Consider the following 21287-nt stretch of genomic DNA (forward strand, 5'->3'; position numbering starts at 1 on the left):
CTAGCTCATAGGTCCTCCACCACTCACGAGCAGCCCCCAACTAGCTTAGCACGAGCTAGTTTCATCTTCCGTTCCTCATGTAACTCATAATAGTCAAAATAGTCGTCTAGTGCCACTACCCAATCATAGAACAATTGGGGGTCATATCTCCCATCAAACTCCTTCGGATCGAGCTTGACCTTCTGTGAATCTCCAGAATACCGTGGTTGCACGGGACGCTCAGTCTCAAAATATCCTCTTACATGCTCTTCAAAAGTAGGTTGTGCTACCGGAACCCTCTGTGGTGCTCTCAGATTAGGGTTTGCTCTCCTGTTAGTCAACTGAGCAACCACATTTATTGGAGTGTCCACTTCGGGTGTTGTACGTGAACTACCAATAGGCTGTTGTGGTGGGGTCTCTTCATTCAACAACCTGGCATCCAATTCAGCCTTCAATTCAGCCTTTAGTTCAACTCTCATATTCTGTATCAACTCCATAATAGAAGCTAAAGTGGGGGTGTTGTTCTCAGCCATGCTCTTATACCACTTGATGTAGGGATAGGTTTGACAAGCCAAACTAGACCCAAACAACAGGATCTTGTAAACCAAAGAATAACCAAGAACCCAATTTACCAGCAATAATAAATCAGCAAAAAAAGCAATAAATAATCAGCAGTCCATCGATCTCAGTGTTTTAGAATTTCTGTAGCTGTATTGCTGGAGAAGAGAATCCAATAAGAGAAACCAGAAAAAAAAAAAAGACCCACCCGGACTTCTCGCCGTAGAGTGTCAATCGGATCACACACCAATCCCTAACCCTTGATCAAACACAAAGGTTTAGCCATGGAGAAAACCCAGCGGCAGCAGCATGAAGCTTTTCTTTTTTTTAATTGTCAAAATCGTCTCTCTATGATGAGAGCTCTCCTTTATTTATAATAATGATGGGGAGGGTTTACAAGTAATAGTAACTCAGAGTTACTAAATCTGAGTTACTAAAAATTGATTACAAGAAGTTACTAAAAATTGGAAATTAGAATCTAATGAAAATAGAAACTAGTCTAGACAGAAATTAGAAACTAAAAATGACTTGAAATTAGAAACTAATTTAGGTACTGAAATTAGAAACTAAATAACCCCATCTAAAAAGGAAACTAAAGAAAAAGGAAACAAATCACTGAATCCCGTATGCAACCTTAGAACCCCTAGTTTAGACCCATAAAAGTAGCCCAATATACTCCAAACCACATGGACTGAAGGCCCAACACGTATACAACCCAACCCTAAGCTTATTCCTAATAAAACAAGCCTAGTTTGGTGAAGAATCTGCATCACATGTCATATCAGCATGTTTGTTTTACATTCAGTATACTAACCGTGGAGAGCAGCTGGATATGGGTATGTGGATTTTACCCCTTTCCTTTTACATTTTTTGGCTATGCTTTCCTTTCAATGTGTATGTGATATTGATGCATATGTGTGTACAAACCTAGCCAGTCCATTCAATAATGTGTAATTACCTAGGGTTAAAATCCGGTTTTACCGGGTGAACTGAGGTGCCTAACCCCTTTCTCGGACCGCAACCTGACACGAACCCTAACCTGTGGTTAGACAGTTCGGATGAAGTCATTCCAATTTCAATTAGCAATGAGTCCTAGAACCTAATCTAGGTGGCGATTCTTAGTCACTAGAAACCATTGGACCCACACCACTCTTTTCACGAGGAGAGGTCCACAAAACCCCACCGGTCCTCCCACCACCATTGTGAAGAACCACCTACAAGCTCTGTGTGAAGGAGTGGAAAGGGGGAAATAGAGGGGTAGGTGGTGGACAGGTACTAAAAATTGATCCAAGACCATACGAAGTCCCAACGTTGGAGAACTATCATATTTGTAGAGATCTAGCCAGCATATATGTGGAATGAACTATGACTCATTTTCCTTCTGATACTTTTAAAACACTTCCTACCAACAAAAATCTGAAGGCGACCTAAATTTTAAGTCTCAATTCCAGATGAGACATGAAACATAAGCCGGTTTTTTAGTGTCTCCAACATTCCCATTAGTCTTGCTGACCTCCAGCTGTAAACCTAAGAGGTTTCACCGGTGAAGCTCATAAAAGTTTGTCCTCTTTCTTCTTCTCTTTTTTTATTTATTTATTTTTTATTTTATTCTTTCTCCTTTTCCAATCAGAAGCTTCTGTTACACCATGTGCAGTTGGCAACTGAATGCAGGCATTACATAAATAGACATTTTGGTACACACTTATGTATCCATGCAGGTAGGTATGTGACAATTTACAAGTTTATGCATGTAAACTGTGCATGCAAGAGCATATAATGTACTTCTACTGGTACTGTGCATGTAAGAACATATAATGTAATTCTACAGGTAAACTATGCATGTACATTTAGGCGATTATCCATAGGGAAAGGCATAATTATATTTGCATATAAAAAGTAATCTGCATGTCAAGTTTAGCTTGCTATGTAGAACTTCAAGACACATGTCCATGTCATTGTAATACATCCAGTTTCCATGTAGGATGCCAAGACAAATCTCCATGTCATTGTTACATAACCCAATGGAGGTGTCCCTTTTAAGCTCAAGGTTGCAGGTCCATGCTTTCTTTACAAAAGTAGCCAACCAAGTGATCAGTTAATCTGGAAGCTAATCAATAATTATCGAAGTTTCAAACTTTTTCAACCTGAATATAATACCATAATTTGAAATAAAAAATATCAAAAAGCCTAAAGGTTCTGATATCTGAAAACGCAAACAAATTACCTCATTCAAGCGGTTAAATCTACAACTCAGAATCTTTTTCTGCCCCGCAACAGCCTCCAACAGATTCTCAGCTTTCTGCTCTCTAAGACCTAGCAACTTTTTTATAGCATACTTGACGGTGCTGTGAGGCTTGCTTAATCCTGGGAAGGAATAGAATGCATCAATCAAATGAGGCTGATTTAGAACCAGAAACCCAAATGTAAGGCCACCAGTCAGCATCTCAAAAGATAGTCCACCAAGCAATGAAACACAAAAAGATGGGTTGCATCGGGAATTCAATTTCGACAAACTATCCCATAAATTCCACATGTCCCAACCCTCAGTGAGGAATTCCAATCCCGAGAAAGAAGCATCAATCAACACTCTTGCCCCAAATTTGGCACATACAGATAATATTCCTCTCATCTCTTCATTGCTGTAAAGAGAGCCTGTTGGATTGACTGTTGGACCTGAAAGATAAACCCAAGGATTCTTCACCGTTCCAAGGAAGCTTGTTAGTACCTTCTCTGTGAGCTTAAATCCTACTTCAGACTGGGTTGGGATATCCAGAACGTTTGCATTCACAAACTTGGCAGCAGAAACATAATTGCCATTTGAGCCAGCAGGAAAGCACAAGTTTCCACCTTCCAGTATGCAGCAAAGTACCATCTTATTGAAAAGAGCTAGAGGGGAATCTCCATATATAACTTCTATACACCCGTCAGTTGGGAATCCATAGTTGTTCTTGATAAACTGTCGGATGCCAATATTCACATCGATTTCTGACTCAGCCAATTTCTGTCTTGCAAAGCTCTCAAAGATGGCAGCTTTTATAGGTGCAGGTATCTGGAGGAAGCTCTGATCTACATCCATGTGAATTACTGAAGAGTTCTGTAACCCACTAACAGATAGCTCACCAGTATTAAGAGCAGAGATGGCAGAACTAGTGAACCCTATCATCTCAACAGTTCTTGCCTTCTCACATTCCCTCTGCAAGAGTAACATGATCTCAGTTTTAATGGAAAAGACAACTAAATAAACTTTTACAAGAATTTACATTCTGGAGTTTGTAATTCAGAAGCAGGTCCCAAGTCCCAATGACATGCAGGAACTTCTCAAAAAGACAGTATATGCGACAAAGGGATATTGCAATTCAGGTTTCTTTTGCATCTTTAACACAATTAAACCCTGACAAAGACCAAAAATCAAATTGGGGGGGTTGGGGGGGGGGGGGAACAGGAAGGTACAATGTAAAGGAGATGCTAGCTAGTTTCCTTTTCTTATTCTGTAGCATTTTACTCATGTTAGATGATGTTACTCTCTCGAGTTTGATATTGATTATGAGTCAACCCATTTACTATTGTCTACAGCTTCCATTCCATTCCCAATTGACACAAGCAAAGTTATGGCATACACAGTATACTTTCACTTACAAAATCTAGTCAATGAATGTTGATAAAATAATCATCTACTAGAATAATTTCCTCTGTTCACTTTTGTCTTTCAATTTAAGTGCAATTTTGTACAAAACAGTTGACTCAGAAACTGTATATCTGTCAATTCAAGCAGTTACGACACTTGGATACTTGAACATACTAACAGGACCCGCCATAACCATAACAGTGCAATATAATCAGTACTTGAACTTGAAATTTTAAGGGTACTGCCAAGAATACAGTTCCTGTGCTTCCAATTTACTATTACCTTAGTCTATTTCTTCCCAGAGCGTCAGATCTATAAATATGTAGACAAGAACGGTATATTATAGAAAATCTTCATTGTAAGAAACTCACCATGGAGAGATGCCTAGATTCGAAGAAGCAAACATGGAGAGTCGAGACCTTTCATGTTACTAATAGGTCAGAAATATCCAATATCCAACATTTTCAGCAAAAGAGATACAAAGGATGATGTGTCCCACAGAATTAAATGTGGGATGGATGAAGTGGAGAAGTGCGTCGGGAGCGCTTTGTGACAAACGTATGCCGGTTAAACTCAGGGGAAAATTCTTCAGAACTGCAATATGATTAGCTATGACTTATAGGGAGGAGTGTTGGACAGTCAAGAAGAGTAATTTGAATAAACTGGGGGCAGCTAAGATGAGGATATTATGTGGGATGTGCAGCAAGACTAGGAGAGATAGAATAAGGAATGACTGTACTAGAAAAAAGGTAAGGGTCGCCCCAATCCAGGACAAGCTCCGCGAGACCCAGTTGAGGTGGTATGGTTACGTTCAATGGAGGCCTATGGATGCCCCAGTCAGGAGAAGCAACCAGATACATATTGAGGGTCCTAGCAGAGGTAGGGGCAGACCTAAAATAACTATTGGCGAAGTGGTAAGAAAATATATGCATATGGTAAGGTCGAATTTTAATATGACCGCTTATAGACCTCTATGGAGAACAAAGACCCGCGTAGCTGATCACCTATAGAGGTTGTTCCTGGGAAGTTGTTCTACTTTTACTAATGATTTTTATCTTTTCTTACAATCTTTTATTACCTTGTTTGCCTTATTTCTTTTTCTGTTTCATATTGGATCCATGTAGCCGACCCCATTCAGTTGGGATAAGGTTATGGTTGTTGTTGTTGTTGTTGTTGTTGGAGACGTGATCTCCTTTTCCTGCATCATTGTCCACATCTGACATCTCAGCACCTTAGTTGAGCACCTCATTGGCTAAGGAGTTCATTTCTTTTTGGACAAGTAATTGCAAAGAATTTTTCTTGGACTGTATGAGCTATATAGATACAAATGGATTAGTTGTCTGGATAGATGCAAGTAACTGGGTCCGTAGTATGTACAGTACAGCAGACCTGGTTTTTTTTTCTCTTTTGGAAGTGGACACCTTCTGCCTCCTCTTTCATATAATTTAACATAGCAAAGAAAATAAAAAGGGACCAGAGTTGAGCATTGACTCAATAATTTCTTTGAAAATGAAACAGGGCAAATCTAGGCTCTCATTGGTATGTTTTTCATTTATATTTCTAATCTATGTATGACAACAATTTTATGGGATAGAAACGAAATAGTTTGGTTACTACTGAATATAATGGATTATAGAATGAGAAATAGGTATGGTATGCCTATGTGCAGAATAAATTCTGTAATCTTGAATTGATTAGGCGCGAGTCATCAACTGTTAGAACCGGATCTTGAAAGAATTTACGATTAAATACATGGAAGATTTGTGAAGCTTTAGGGTCAGATTCCTTTTGCAAACACAGGATGGGCCATGGTCAGGGGTCCCTCCCCACTCCTCCCTCTCAGTCTCGGGCAGCAGCTGCACCCAATCCTCCACAATGGCCACCACCACGACAACCAAAATTTCCTTGACCCTGGAAACTGGAAAGAAAAATCATTTTTCGAGCTTTGATGGAGACCCCACTACTGATTGAACTGCAGAACAAAATGAAGAAGTTTGAGCAAGCTTCAATGCCCCTATGTCCCTCATTTTTATACGGACCAAATTTGAAGCCGTGTTCCCTCTATGAGAGCTCAACTCACCGCATCATCGACTACGCAGAGCAGGTCTACAAACGCCAGAGAGAGAGAGAGAGGGTACCTACTGCCCTAAAAGTCTTCGAAGTTTGCAGTAGAGAAGATGTTCTTCAACTAGAAAACAATAAGAGCGGAAAGGAACATGGGCATATACTGTCACACCCTAAGCAGCTTAAAGATGTCAAAACCAATACCGAATTAAAAAACATAGAGAACCGGTACAGGTGTCTTTTGTCTCGTCACACAAGAATTTAACAGTAATTATTTATCCACAAGGCTAGGTCTTTGGTGATCTTCCCAATCCTTCACTCATTTATCCCTTTCTCTCCCTATCTCTATCCTGTGGGTCAGGCGTCTGAGACAGAGATTGGTGAGAAGTGACGATACAGTTCCACAATAGGCAACCGAGAGAGAAAGAACTCCACCATACCCCAACCCCTGAAAAGCCAGACCAGAGAGAAGTAGAGGAGATGGAGGGAGACCAAGAAAGCCTTGAATCTTTCCTGAAGTGGCCTGCAACTCTGGGAATCTCAGACTAAACCAAATAGTTGCAATCTGAGTCACTCTTTCTCCAAGTGGGTGACTACCATGGTGGTCCCTGAACCTTCGTGATAGTTGGCCTTGCCTCCAAGCATCCTAACATCTTTGGCCGGAAATTATTTCCGCTGAGAAATACCGTGAACAATGAAGAGGGAAGAAAGTGAAAGCTAGTTTTGATACCTTTGTTCTAAAATAATATGAAATATCTATAATGCCCTTGATTTTGAGCCGTTGGAACAAGTGTTCATTGAAGGGTTAGCGCATAAATACAAATAAATCATTTATTGCCACCATGCATAAACAGCTCCTCAACTGTTTATGAATTTTAATTTATATTAATGAGAAATAAGGGTCATAAATCATAAGAAACATTTGTAGAAACTGAAATGCGTCAAAAAATAGAAATATAAATCATATCCAAAAAGAAACTTAGTTGAACAAGTTAATTATTTATAAATCAGCAGCTCTTATATTTCATTCTTCTTGTTTGGTCAAGGAAAAAGAAATCAAGTAGAAAATATTCATGAACCTGTGCAGGTGGATGACGATCAGCAAGCTTAAAGCCTAGAAGCTCATAGAAAAGACAACCATAGTAATATTGGCTAAATAAAGCTGTATGCCCTTCAAGCAACTCCACCGTCTTCGACAATGCCTTATAAATGGACTCCTCTTCTGAAATGATAAAAGCTACTTCCAGATCTGAATATACCTGGAAAAATGTTTCTTCCACCATAAATATAAAAGTTCCACAAATATAGCAAAGTAAAATTTGATTTAGTACAAAGAAAACACTGAAGCTGAAAATAGTTTTTTGATTCGTGAGTAAACAAAACAACTGGGCACATGGACCTTGACTTGGTGCGGAGGACCCAGCTTACTTTTAATCATCTGAATCATGAAACTTTCTAACAGCTTCATGCTGGAATATGTACAAATACAAACACCACAAACATGCACACCAACACTTGAATCATATTTACCTGATTTTTAACTAGACCACAAATAATTGCTGCATGTGAGGGCAGGATATTTCCTGCAAGATATTTCAGTACCCCATTCGAACCAGGGAGGCTAGAAAGCTCAAAGTGGTCAGATATGTCCAAGAAAAGAAGAGATCCAATCTCCCTTGTGGTATCTAAAAGGTGCTCAAAAGCCGAACTCGTAACTGCCTCAAATTGAGCCATCCCAGTGACCACAACCTGTGGTTTCAACTTCTTTATCAACTCTATCATCAGATCTGACTGGCGTGGGGCTTCAATAACTGTAACAGCAGCCTCCGAAGGCTCAACATCACATCCAGCCTACACTAAGGGAGTTGATCTTTTAGCTGTCTACTACACCAACACCATAAGCAAAACCATAAAGTTATCTATAAAAAAAGTGGGAGAGGGTCCTCTAGAAGGCACTGTGGCCCCTGCACCAGCTCAGGGGTCAATGGGAGCACTAGTAGAAGCATCAACAGGGGTGGGATTTCCGCATTTCATGAGGGGCAGGGCAGTCATTTCGCCCCTCACTGTGTCTTGGTGCAGGGGCCATGCTGCCTTTTAGGCTTCTTTTTCCCAAAAAAAAAAAAAAATTTGGCAACCAAAAAATGATCAGTGGAACTTAATATGTGAGCTACTCAATCCACCACCCACTAAAAAAGGTGTCAATTGTCAAAGTCATATTTTATTGAATTCATACAATAGAATCAAATACATGACATATGAATATTGCTGACATGGAAAAATTGTAAGATGGTGCAAAGTCAAGAATAAAAATAATTTTAAGAAAATAAGCAAAATTGATTTTTATTTAAGCACTATATGTTTACCTTATTATGTTTATCCCTGCAAGTTTAACATTTCAGTTATCATTTCTTGCTTAGCTTCTTCATTTATATAACTGATTTTCCCCATCTTTTTTGGTCATTGCCTATCAAAACAAGAAGTTCGAACATTTGGGAACGATCGAAATTAAACTTAGCACTTTAGCATGCTAAAATATCAAAGAAGTTAATCTCAGCACAGATTAGTAAAGCTTTGGTCACTTCTAAACTAAGGACATTGCATGAAAGCATAAATAAATGATGAGTATATAAAAACAAAGCATCAGAACTACACCATACCTCTATTGCTAGAGAGGTTAACCATAGTTTCGGTAGATGTCTGGTCAAATGTTCATCAACGATGACAAGCCGTGGTGAGAACAATCGAAGAGCATTCTCAATTGCCACAGCCCTTGATGGAAATACAACAACATTCTTGAGCACCAATGAGGAAAAGTTAGCACAGAGTAAAGCTTACTTCACAAGTAATAATAAACATTCAACTGTAAGATAAAGTTGCCATTGATCTCTTGCAGAGGAACACTTGTCAGAGACCTTTATTGATATTTCGAAAATAATACAGTAAGGCCATTGGATTTTCTTCATCGGAAACCTATAAATATAGCTGTCAAGACATCATATGTAGCTGGTCATCTAGTACCGATATTCAATATACAGTAAAAATTTACTATTCAATTTGATTGAAGTTCTTACTTATAGAATCAACCGGCAACCCATCGATACACAAATTCATGTTTGTAACCATTATAAGTTGAAAAGAAAGCCACATGAAGATTACTCAATAGCATGGCTTTCTTCAAGCATTACAAACTCCAGCGCTGAACTAATTACATGGATGAGAGTGATATTTATGTTAAGCAAAAAAAATTAACATAAGATAGTTAGTTCGTTCTATTCAGCATCAGAATCCTAAATAACTTAACTGATACTTCTGTCACTCATAAAATGTACATCACTTTGAACACTTCCTGAGTCTTATATTATTTAATGCCTCATTTCATACTTACACCAAATGCATCTCAACAAATCCCACTTCAATAAGAATTAGGAAAGTAACCAAGTGAACATCAACTAGACAATTTGGTTAGTTTCCTGTTAAGACACCTTTTTTTTGCTGAACAATGTTAAGACACATTCTCTACTAAATTGTTCACTCCTAGATACACAAGAGCTTTAAAAAACCAATGACCAGCTCTCTTGTGCGATTTTAAATTCTCTTGCATGCCAACATTAAACAAACAAGTAAGTTAAGAACTTGTTTATGAAGTTCAAGAACTAACTTTAGAATTGATGTCCTTTTTAATTAAGTACTTTATGTTTTATTATTAGTCAGTAGTTTATGTTGTCTGAAGTCTTCTATAGCAAGTATTTCTGTATTTGGTCAATTTGAGTTAGTTTTGTTTAGGTAACTTGAAGGGATAGCTATTTATTTGGTTTAGGATTCCTAAAGTCAGTTTATTTGGTCTTTATAAATTGGGTAATAATCCTACACGAATTTATAGATCTTTGGAATAAAAATTTTGAGTCTTACGTTGTGCCATTGTGCATGTGTGTGTGACTGGTCTCTTTGTCTGCTCCAGGTTAGTACCCATACTTCCTATTTTCTGCGCAACTTAGTATTGACTTAAATCTAGGTTTCTATTAACCATAGTTGTAGATAGTTATCTTAGCAATGCAATCAACTATGGTGAACAGAAAGCAATTGCTAAGATGCCTGTCTACAACTATGGTGAACAGAAAACAATAAATGGGTTGGATTGTCTAAGGCTCATTCAAGCTAGGAATATCTTTTTGGGATCCATTTATAATGACAGAATAGTGTTACATTCAGAAAAAAAATATATATACATATATATATGCAGTAGCAGTACCCTCCACATCTGCTAACTTATGGATAAAGCCTCAGGCCAGTCAACTTGCAGTTGATTTCTTTTCTACTCAAAGCTCTCATGTCCTGTAAACATTCATTGGCAATCAAATAGAGTCAAAGTTTGGAGAACTAGCAAAAGGGTTTGATGGCCTAAAAAACCTGTGGGGCAAGACCATGAGCAAGACATTACAGCAGAAGTGGTTTTGTGATGTAGATAGATTCTTTGGAAAGCACTATACCAGCCTGAAGAATCAAAGGGTGGTCAATCACACCAATTAGTGGACCAGCCACAGGGCCATAGAGCCAACCAATGAGAACTGGGAGTTTTTTGGGTCTCCCCAACCCAAATTGTTATGTAGATAGATTCTTTGGCAAGCACTATACCAGCTGGAAGAATCAAAGGGGTGGTCCATCACACCAATTACTGGACCAGCCCACAGGACCATAGAGCCAACCAGTGAGAGCTGGGCCATCTCGGGCTGGGAGTTTTTGGGTCTCTCAAACCCCAACATAGCAAGGTATCGATTGGAGTATTCTAGAGATTTCTTTGTCTTCAATTGCCCTGGACAGAAAGCTACACAAGAACTGATTGGGGATTCCTCTAGAAGATTTTTATTTGTTTCCTTATAAGTTTATTTCCTTTTTTGAAATAAGTTTGTTTGTCTTGACTTAGTCCAAGGACAAGCAACTAAGTTTCTTTGTTTTCTTTTTCAGTGTGTTTCCTTTCTTGTAAGTTTCTATTTTTATTCCTTTCTTGTGAGGCAAGCATTGTTGCCTATATAATGTAATAGACTCTCTTGGAGTCCCCCATGATTTTTAAAGATGAATGAAGCTTTGCTTTCAGCCAAAAAAAAAAAAAAAGAGTTCTGGTTTTGAAACCATGTTAGGCTTTGAGATGCAGTGAGGTGAGAGGCTGTGGGTGAGAGACCCTAGACTGAGATAGTCCTCTATTCCCTTCTCTTCTTCTTTGTGTCTTTTTTTTCTTTTTGTTCATTTTTATTCAACTTCCAACAACCGTTATTCTGTCCTGCGATTTTACAGCAGTCCATATTCCCCTTCGTCCCTATTTTCTGTTTTACATATCAGTCGATTTCATTTGATGTTACAAGTTCTGCCATCGGAGCACCTTAAAGTCTATTCTGGAATTCTGAGATTTTAACCTATATTCAGCCATATCAGATTTGGTATTGATTGGTTGCTGTGATTTGTTACTTGAATCTGAGATTTATTGGTCACGTTTAAGATCCTGCCTGGGGCTAGGTCCTTTGTGATCCAGACTTACATTACTTTGGAGAGTCAGTCCTTTAAATAGTAATGGAATCCAGATATGGAACCTTCAAGCTGATACCAAGACAATCCACTCCAGGAATAAAGAATACAGTTTGAGGTGGGTCAGGAAAAGTTTGTTAAGTTTCCCCAAGATTGCCAGCTATTGATGTAAAACATAGAAAAAAAAGGTATAAAAAGCACCATTTACTTATGAAGTAAACAAAAGCATACATGCACACATGAAAAGAGTGAGCTGTTTAAAGAAAGGAAGTAAGTGTGTGTCTGTGTATGAGTGAGAGAGATTGAGAGAATTCCCTTACGTCAGTATTAAGTGGAATATGATGGTATGTTTTCATAAACCCGGCAATAAGATTACGTAATCTGGTGCTTCCAGCTGGAGGTTCATATGGGAGAAATGAGCTTTCTTTCAACACACTGGCAAGATAAGCTAGGAACGGAATCTTCTCATCGGCAACGGAATCATCATCAAAAGTCAAATCCAATGGATTGCTGACCTCTTGGAACCCATTGTTGATAAAATCAAATATTACCTTCACCTGTTAGTTTATTTCCATTGTCAGTCACTTGACTTTCTTCACCATCAAGTGAAATATAGGTCTGCTGTCAAATTATAAATCAGACAAAGTGCATACATGGTTTGGTTGACGAAGTTGACAACTATAGACTGATAAAGCATGTGAGATACAGCCACCAGCCTTCCCATAGGCCCAGGCTGTTCGAGCACAGATAGGTTGATCACCACCAAGCCCCATAAAGAACTCAAAACGATGAGGGCTATTCTTCTCAATTTCAACCAAGGCCGAAATATCTGTATCAGAAGCCTACAACAAAACAAGCTTTACTAGGCTGTTGATTGCCCGAAGAATGATTTGATTTTAAAGAAGCAAACCACTTATGCAGACTAAGAAGGATCTTCTATTCACGAAACTTGCTAATAAATGATTCATAAAATGAGGGAAAAAAAATTCACAAAGATTTTTCTTTTTTCCTTGTTAATCACTAATGTGAAGACAACTGAAGTTACCCACCTGAATAACTTTGGTCTGCCAAAGCTTTGTGACACGGAAACCACGACGTTCAAACAGGCGTTTACACACACCTTGTCCTGGACGCCCTCCCATATTAAAGATCATGATCCCCAGAGGTTTGATGACAGATATTCCTTCCTCAACAGCTCTAGCTATTAGACCTAATCCAAATTGGTCCTCAACAAAACCCTGAAAAGAAGAAATAATAGATTAACAATATTGTTTAATCTGCCTACTAATGACTAGAAGTGAGAAAGTAACAGAGCGTCAAAACTGTTCTGTCCCTTTTTTTCCTATGATTATTTTTATTCCTAATAATTAACTGTATTATTGCAGTAAAAAGCAATCAAAAGAAAGGATAAACCAGACAACTACATAAATCTACTACATAATAGGATAAACTCCAGAATAAATAGTCTCCGTGCAAAACAATATATGGGGAAAACACATCTAGGGTATCACCAGAAAACCCAAGCACACATACAAATGAGATATTCATACAAGATGCCAAAGCTAGAACCTTCATGGTCTAGCCCTCTCCAATAATATGGTTGCAATCACCAGTACTGTCCAGTACCCCCATAATCTCCAAGATCCAATCTCAAGTATAAAATAATGCCCTCAACTCGGATGTGGCAGGGTTAACCCCCCCCCCCCAAAAGAAAGGGCAGAACTATGCCAAGACAGCATGGCCTGATCCAGCCCTAATTATAACCGACCCCTCATAGCTTAACAGTCATTGAACACTATCAAAAATTGAGTTTTGAGGGAACTCAAAACAGTTGAGAGGATCATCAATATCCAAGGGGGATAAGGAAATTATTAATAACTCTCAATTCTTCACCAAGTGATAAGGATCAAAAGCAACATCATTGAAAATATCAATCCTCAATGCACAAAGAGACCTGATAATCATAATTATCAAGGTGTCAAGTATCAGTATCAGCCAGCATATCAGAAAGTTTTAACAGAGATATTGAAGAGACGCTAGAATACTTGAGATACACTTTGAATCTGTGATACGCATGGAGATGCTTAAAATTCATGCAAAAGAAGTGTTTTAAGCATTGCACACCATAAATAACCAATATCAGGTTATCTCTCTCTTCACGGCATCAATGTGAGTCAAATCTTCATTGGCAAGAGAAATATCAAACTTACTACTAAGTAAAAAGAAGCAATTAGGAAAAATATTTGAAAAGGTACAACCTATTTGCGTATTAGGATACTGGCTTAAAGTAATTCTAAAGATCTGAACCAAGCAAGCAAAATATAAGTAAAAACATACTACTAAGTATTAAGTAATATTCATTATGTATATCCACATTAATCATACCACTACTCTACTATTAACATATTAGACAACCAGAAGTAATATGTAACTATTGAAATAACCTAGGGGGTGAATAGGTTATACTAGTGGAAATTAACTCTTTTCGATGTATAGGTCCCAAGTGTGATTGTAAGTTAAAAACGATACGGAATAAATAAAATAGGCATAATCACACAACACAAGATTTATAGTGGTTCGACTCAATCTGAGTCTAGTCCACTCCCTACAAGAATCCTCTTGTAAGGTATTCCACTAGTTCTCCCTTTCAGTACAATAGGTAGGGAAGAAAACCTTTACAATCCTTTTCACGGATAAGAGTATCCTTACAAATCTCCTTTACAGGCAGAGAGGCACCTTTACAATCTCCTTTACAGGTAGAGATACACCTTACAATCTCCTTTAAGGTAGAGAGGCACCTTACACTCTTTTAAGGATAAGAGGATCCTCACAATCTCTTAAGGATGAGAGGGTCCTTACACAAGCCTAAGTACAGTCTAGACTCAATGTAAAATAGAAAATGAAGAAGTGGAATAAAAGAGAATTACCTCCGGTGTAGTGCAAATGAAATATGCAATGATGATAGAATGAATGCACCTTTTGAAGTCTTCTTTATGCTTGTAATGTAAATGCCAAGATGTAGATGAAGACTTGTAGATGGTCTTGAGTTCCTCTTGAATGTAAAATGAAGAACTTGAACTCAAGAGATGGTGTAGACCAATTCTCACTTCTAATGCTCAAATAATGCTTCTCTAAAGTTGGGATTTATTATTAATTAATGAGTAGTATTAGAGGTATTTATAGGTGAGCTTAAGTGAACATTTTAGGTAGTAAATCTCACTTAAACGGTCATATTCTGAGTCCACCGGTCGACCGCCATTGGTAGCCGGTCTACCGCCAAGAGCCGTTGAGGCAAAATATAGCCGTTGGGGCACTTCCAGGCAGTCACCGGTCGACCGGGACTTTTTACCGGTCGACCGGATATGGTCTCGGACAGCTCCGTTCGACCGGGGCTTCCAGCCGGTCGACCGCCAATATGACATACTCTGTTTTGACAGAATGCTGTCATACTGACCAGTCGTCAGTGTTTTGACCATAACTTTTCGGTCCGATCTCGGAATGACCTAAAATCAGTTGCGTTGAAATCGTGACTCGATTTTCTACAACTTGTATGAAGGTTTCATCTCCTGATACCGACTCTAAGATTATCCAAAATACCCTTAAGTCAGGTTAATGTGGTTTTCACAGAATTTCACTAGAACATATTTTTCCTAATATGTTCCTCACCACTTAGAGAGACTTTCCATACTTGGTCAAGGTATGCTTTATGGTCATTCTAGTGTGATGCAATGCACATGCATGTGGTGAGTACATATATATATATATATATGTGGAAGTTACAAATTACATTAAAAATGACCAATCTATCCTAGTGGTCTTCTTCTTCACTTGAACCTTCCACTCTTTAGCACTTTATCTTCTTTTCTTCCTGTTTGCAATTCCATGTCTTTAAGCTTCATGTCTTGACATCTTGAAGCTTAAATTCTTATGATATATTCTTCAAGCATTGATTCCAACTTGTTGATACTCTTCATTTGATGACTTCAATCTTCATTTCTTCGTTTCATTCACCAAATTCGATCTTTGATATGAAGTCTCTACAAAACAATACTTAAAGGAAAATTGTGACATACTTTCATATGTTTGTTATCATCAAAACCAACTATAGGAGTGTGGGCATATCCCTAACAACTATTAATAATACATATTGAGTAACAAACATAATTATACATTATAGATCACAAAATATTCAAGAGGATCCAAATCTACATCAATTTTCCATTTTAGAAGTGATACTTAGCAAAAACCAAGATTCAGAGTTGTCAAGGCATCCAGGCACCCCTTGCAAGAACGGGGGCACATTCTTTGTAGGATGCTACCACATGCCATTATTAAGGAAATTTGGTTGGAAAGGAACAACAGAAAACTCTTCAAAAAAAAAAAGAGGAGGAAGTCTATATTAAATCTGGATCCAAGGAAACATTTAACCAAGATGCAGATATTAGATAATATAAAAATGAGAAGAACCTCTTCTAACCTGAAGTGCACAATAGTTACTTAATGAATATAAGAATTCCTCGCTTGCATTTTCTGTAATCATCTTTGACATAGCCTCTGGATTCGGATTAAGAATCTGGAGGAGGAAAAGAAAACAATCAGTGGGAATATTTCTTGAATGGACAACCCTTATTAGTTGTCATGTGACACTTAGAAAAGTTTAGGCCCTTAAGTTGTTATGCACTTAAAGTCTTAAAACATAAATACCAGTTTCCCTGATGAAGCATCTCGAGGAAAGCATTAAGAGTTGGGACCATACCTGAGGTATGCAACCAACAATTCGTTCCAGTTCTATTTTATGATCTCTACAGTAAGAAAGCAGATCAGATTCATGAAACTCCACTCTGTCAAGCAAAGTTTTCTTTTCTCCGTCATAAATAGGCTGTCCATTCTCATCCAAAGCATTTAAGTACAGATTTATTTTTGCAACTTTTACGGCTCTTGGGTTTATATCAAGGCCATATACCTGTAAAAGTCATGCACATACCTCTTAATGAACTCATATAATTGCCATATCAATAACAAATATTTCGGTTTCCTTTTAACTTTTAAAAGGGACCCAATAAGCCTCGACAATTGAACGCATTTAATATGAATTTAAAATGGAGATAAGATGCACCAAATTACAAATCCAACAGCCCTTTCTCTTTTATTTTTATTTCAACCCTCCATTTTATGTTCAAGCTGTGAAAATACATTGAAAGTGATAAGAGGATTAGAACTAAAGAGGAAAATAAAAACAGAGAAAACCAACAAACCTTTAATGGAGACCAATTCTCAGCCAGTGCAATGGATATCCATCCATTTCCACAACCAAGTTCGGCAACTGTCTTGTCCTTGAATATAGAGTTAGGATGTCTATTCAGTCCTTCATAAAAAGTGAAGGACCAGTCCTCTGGGACAAAAATACTTGGAATCACCATCATTGTCAATTTCTTCCTCCTCTGGTAACCTGCAAATGGAAAAGAAGCGTCTCAAAGCAGCCAATACGGTAACATCAAACGAACGAAAATGGCAGAATCACCAAAAATACACAAGGCTCAATCAAGTTGTGGACACCACAAAAAGGTTTGGATGATAGTTTTTCATTTCGACCTGGGGCTTACAGAGCTAATAAGTTCTAAAATTCTCATAAGATTCCAAGACCAGATGAATCATGCATCCAACTATAAGGTTTAGAAGTAGCAAAACCATCTCTCATACAAATAGGCACCTCTCGGAAACCCGTATGTGCTTTTCATCTTTTATTTAACAAGCATTTCTGCATAAACAGGTTTAATCATCCGATTTAGATGTGTAATCTTTTACCTTTTCCTCACTAGTTTTGTTCTGGTTTTTGTAAATATATTGGAAACAGAAATAGAGTACATTACAAATGAAATCAATATTGGAAGAATGCCCATGGACTCTCATAAGAACTGAATAAATTTTGAGGGGAGGGGAGGGGGACAGAAAAGAAAAAGAACAAAATATGAAATAAGCACAGGACTAGCAGTAGGCATTCTACATCAGGTATTCTACATCACCGTAGGAACTGAAATTTTGAAGAGAACAACTTCTATGATCTCAGAAACAGTATCTCTGATGGGGTTCAAAGGACGGCGTGGCCAGCTGAGAGAAGAAAGTTTGTTAAAAAATTAACACACTAGTCTTGTGCCAATAGAATTATTTCGAACGTATCTCTTCATTTTAGCTGACATTATAACTTGCCACAGGCAGCACCAGTGGTTTCATCTTCTTTTTTATCAACTCCAATGCATAATGACCCAATAGGAAGGACTCAAACATCAATGTACAGCAACAGGCAAGAAGTAGACGCAGAGAACGATCAGCGAAAAATGAAAATGAATATCCAACTAATTACAAAGGCACACCGAGTTGCAATTTCTGTAGAATTAATCAGACGGAGGAGAGATCGTATGAGAGAGAAAGAGAAGAAGATCGTTAGAAAGGAATCAGAATTAAATAAAGAAACAACGATATTAGTAAGTAAGGATACCTTGGTAACCACCAAGAAGAATGTCGTGGATACGGAAATGGAAGGCGTGGAAGCATTGTTCGGAAGCCGCCTCATTTTCAAAGCGCTTCTGTAGATTGGAAAGGAAGATCCGAGCTTCAGTTCTGGTGGACGGATCTTCGAGCTTCTCCAGCAGAGATTTTAAGGCCGCGTAAGCTGCGTCTCCAGATTGTTCACACTGCTTGAAGAAGTCATCCATTGCTCCACACGATGATGACCCCATTCTTCTTCTTCTTCTTCCTTGACGAGTATATTACTCAAGACTCGAATCTCAAAATAGAGCAAAAAAACAACAACCCTCGAACTCGATGGGTGGTGTGGTGGTTTTGAAGGAAAACTTTCTCCCTTAATTAAGGCTACATTACACAAGTAAATAAATGGGGAAAGTAAGTCAAATTAAAGGGGTGTCAATGGCAGAGAGAAAAGCTCCTTCCTCACTGACTTGCTTCCTTTAATTAGTTAGGTTGCAAAAGCTAACGAACTACCCAAGTTCCCAACACGATTACACCACACACTGTCACTGTGTGAATCTGTGATGCTCCCATTCCCGGGACTTTACGCGGTAGGTATTGTGGGTCCCACTCCGCATTCCAATCTCCGATGCGCGAGAACTGTGGAAGACGGGAAGAAAGTCAAACAAAAATAAATAAATAAATAAATAAATAAAAAGGAAGAGATTTTGTGTACACAGACATCGGATGGGAACGGAGGGTGCACCAATATACCCTTAATAAGGTAATAGGTTTTTTGTGGCAAAAAACTCAAGACAAAATTGATAAATGAGTAAATGCATTCTGTCACGTATTAAATTTTAGTCTCAATTAATCAATTATGATTTCATCCATTAGCATATACCCGGGTATGTCCAATTATGTCGAACATTTTAAATTTTCATTTATTACTTGTTCAAAAAATTTCAGCCCTTGATTTACTACGTGGCAATTTTAGGCACCGAACAACCATGTTTGGATATAGATTCCATCAAAACAGCTCATTCATTTTATATTTTTTTTCTTTTTCTTTTTTCTCTTTTAGACAAGTCCAAGTACCTTCCTGGAGTGGCAAAGCTAGTTTTGTCATGTGAAATAATAATGTAGTAATTTTTAATATTGAACTTAAATTGAATCATATATCTTTTTATGTATGACTATACATCCAGTCATGCACTCACTCAGTAGTCCTAAAATTTGTAATGATTTATCTCGTTACTTGGTCAATTGTTGAATTTCATTTAAGCTGAAATTTGACATGTGAGTAGAGATCTTGGAGTCTTTCTCTCCTCAAAATTTATTCTTATAATTTTTTTCTTTTTTTTTGGGTAAAGAATTTACTCTTAAAAGCAAGGTTGAGGGCATTTACACCACTAGACTACCAACCCCATTGGTATCCAACTCTAGTCACCCTATTATTGCTAATGAAAAGAGATGATAATGAAAGACAAACCACCTCCATAGCAATATCAGATCAGGTTCATGTACAAGATTGTTTTTGTATGTCTCTAGTTCGTGGATTTGAAATCCACTTTTTTTCTTTATTTAATGGATTTCAAATCTACGGACTAAAGATATGCAAGATTATTCTCGTACGTGAACATGATCTGGATTCCTTCATATCGACATGAAACTGGCCTTCCCTAGCCAGCCCTTGCCAATGCGGATGATTTACCTCTAAATTGGTTAGAGGAAACTTCACCCCTTCCACTGAATGTTTCATTTATTATGCTTTCATCCCCTATGAAGTTTAAAGTTACAATCATACCCTGAATTGTTAACACAGTTAGAGTAACCTATCAAATGTCATTTTCAACCCATCCCCGTGTCAATAATAGGGGAAGGACAAGAGTAACCCTCCCTGCCTTCAATTGAGCATTAGAAGGAAACCTCCCTCCCTGCTTCCCAGCGTCTCAGTTCTCTCTCAGCTCGGTCTTGGCTTCTCAGGGTAAGACCAGCGAGTCCCCCCTCCCTCTTCTCTTACTTTCTTTTCCATTTTCTCCTGTTCTTGCTTCTTTTTCCTGGACTTCTCTTTCTATACCTGATTTTTTTCTTCCCATGTTATGTTCTTCCCTCCCTTTATTGATTTTGTTCTTCCATCCCTCACCTGGGTCGGTTCCTCCCTCCATCCCCTTGGTTTGTGAAGAAAAACATGGAAAAAAAGCAACCAACATGAGTTCATCACATAAACCATATTACCAAAGGAAAAAATAAAAAATAGCATACTTGAGTCCAGACCAAACCATATTACCAAACTTGATTACATATAATTGATTACAGATATGAAATTTGGAAGACCATCCCCGTATAATGAGAACATATATATAGAAATTGGGTCTATTGAGATTTGGGAGAGGACGGAAATTTAGATTTTTTTTTTTGAGTTCTTCCAATCCCCTCTCTAAATGGGTGTTCTTCAATCTCTCATCATTGTCTGCATTCTTTCCTTGATTTCTTCCCCCTCTGACACTCTTGCTCAACAACCTTACGGAGTAGCTATCAATTCTTGTGCAAACACAAATAATTCGACTTCTATTCTTGGTTACTCCTGCAATGGTGTCAACCCAACTTGCCAGTCTTACCTCATCTTCAGATCTCAGCCCCCATATTACACAGTTCCTTCAATCGCAGCCCTCTTAGACTCCGACCCATCTCAATTCACCCAGATTAATTCAGTCTCCCAGACTTGGTCCTTCCAAACAAACCAGAAGGTGATCATTCCCATCAATTGTTCTTGTTCCGTCAGTATTCTCAGGTGAACATTACTTTGTTAAACCATTTGATAATCCTTACTCCATCTCTCAAAAAACCTTCCAAGGTCTTTCTACGTGCCAATTCCTGAACCAAAACAACATCTCTGCTATGGGCCTAAATCTTGGCCAAACGATTCCTATACCCCTTCAAAACAGCAGAAACATTATCATCGACCTCTTCTATTATTGACATTCATCTTCTCAAAATAGCGAATGGAGAGGAGAGAGTGGGAGAGTTGAACCTCGTCCTTTCCCGAGTGGATCGGACGGAAAATTCAAACCGTTTC

General features: G+C 38.1%; 1 protein-coding gene across 1 annotated transcript; it reads right to left on the reverse strand.

Moving 5' to 3' along the window:
- Nucleotides 1-1262: 1262 nt before the first annotated feature.
- On the reverse strand, nt 1263-18847 carry LOC122068746 (methionine S-methyltransferase). The gene is made up of 11 exons (XM_042632629.1): nt 18240-18847; nt 16999-17192; nt 16500-16706; nt 16221-16316; nt 12793-12981; nt 12397-12585; nt 12064-12300; nt 8884-9018; nt 7757-8077; nt 7306-7485; nt 1263-3730 (listed from the first exon to the last, which is right to left on the reverse strand). The coding sequence occupies exons 1-11, from the start codon at nt 18478-18480 to the stop codon at nt 2645-2647; spliced, it is 3075 nt and encodes a 1024-aa protein (XP_042488563.1). The 5' UTR covers nt 18481-18847; the 3' UTR covers nt 1263-2644.
- Between the last annotated feature and the right edge of the window lie 2440 nt (nt 18848-21287).

The sequence above is a fragment of the Macadamia integrifolia genome, unplaced genomic scaffold (genome assembly GCF_013358625.1).
Source record: "Macadamia integrifolia cultivar HAES 741 unplaced genomic scaffold, SCU_Mint_v3 scaffold456, whole genome shotgun sequence".
NCBI lineage: Eukaryota > Viridiplantae > Streptophyta > Magnoliopsida > Proteales > Proteaceae > Macadamia > Macadamia integrifolia.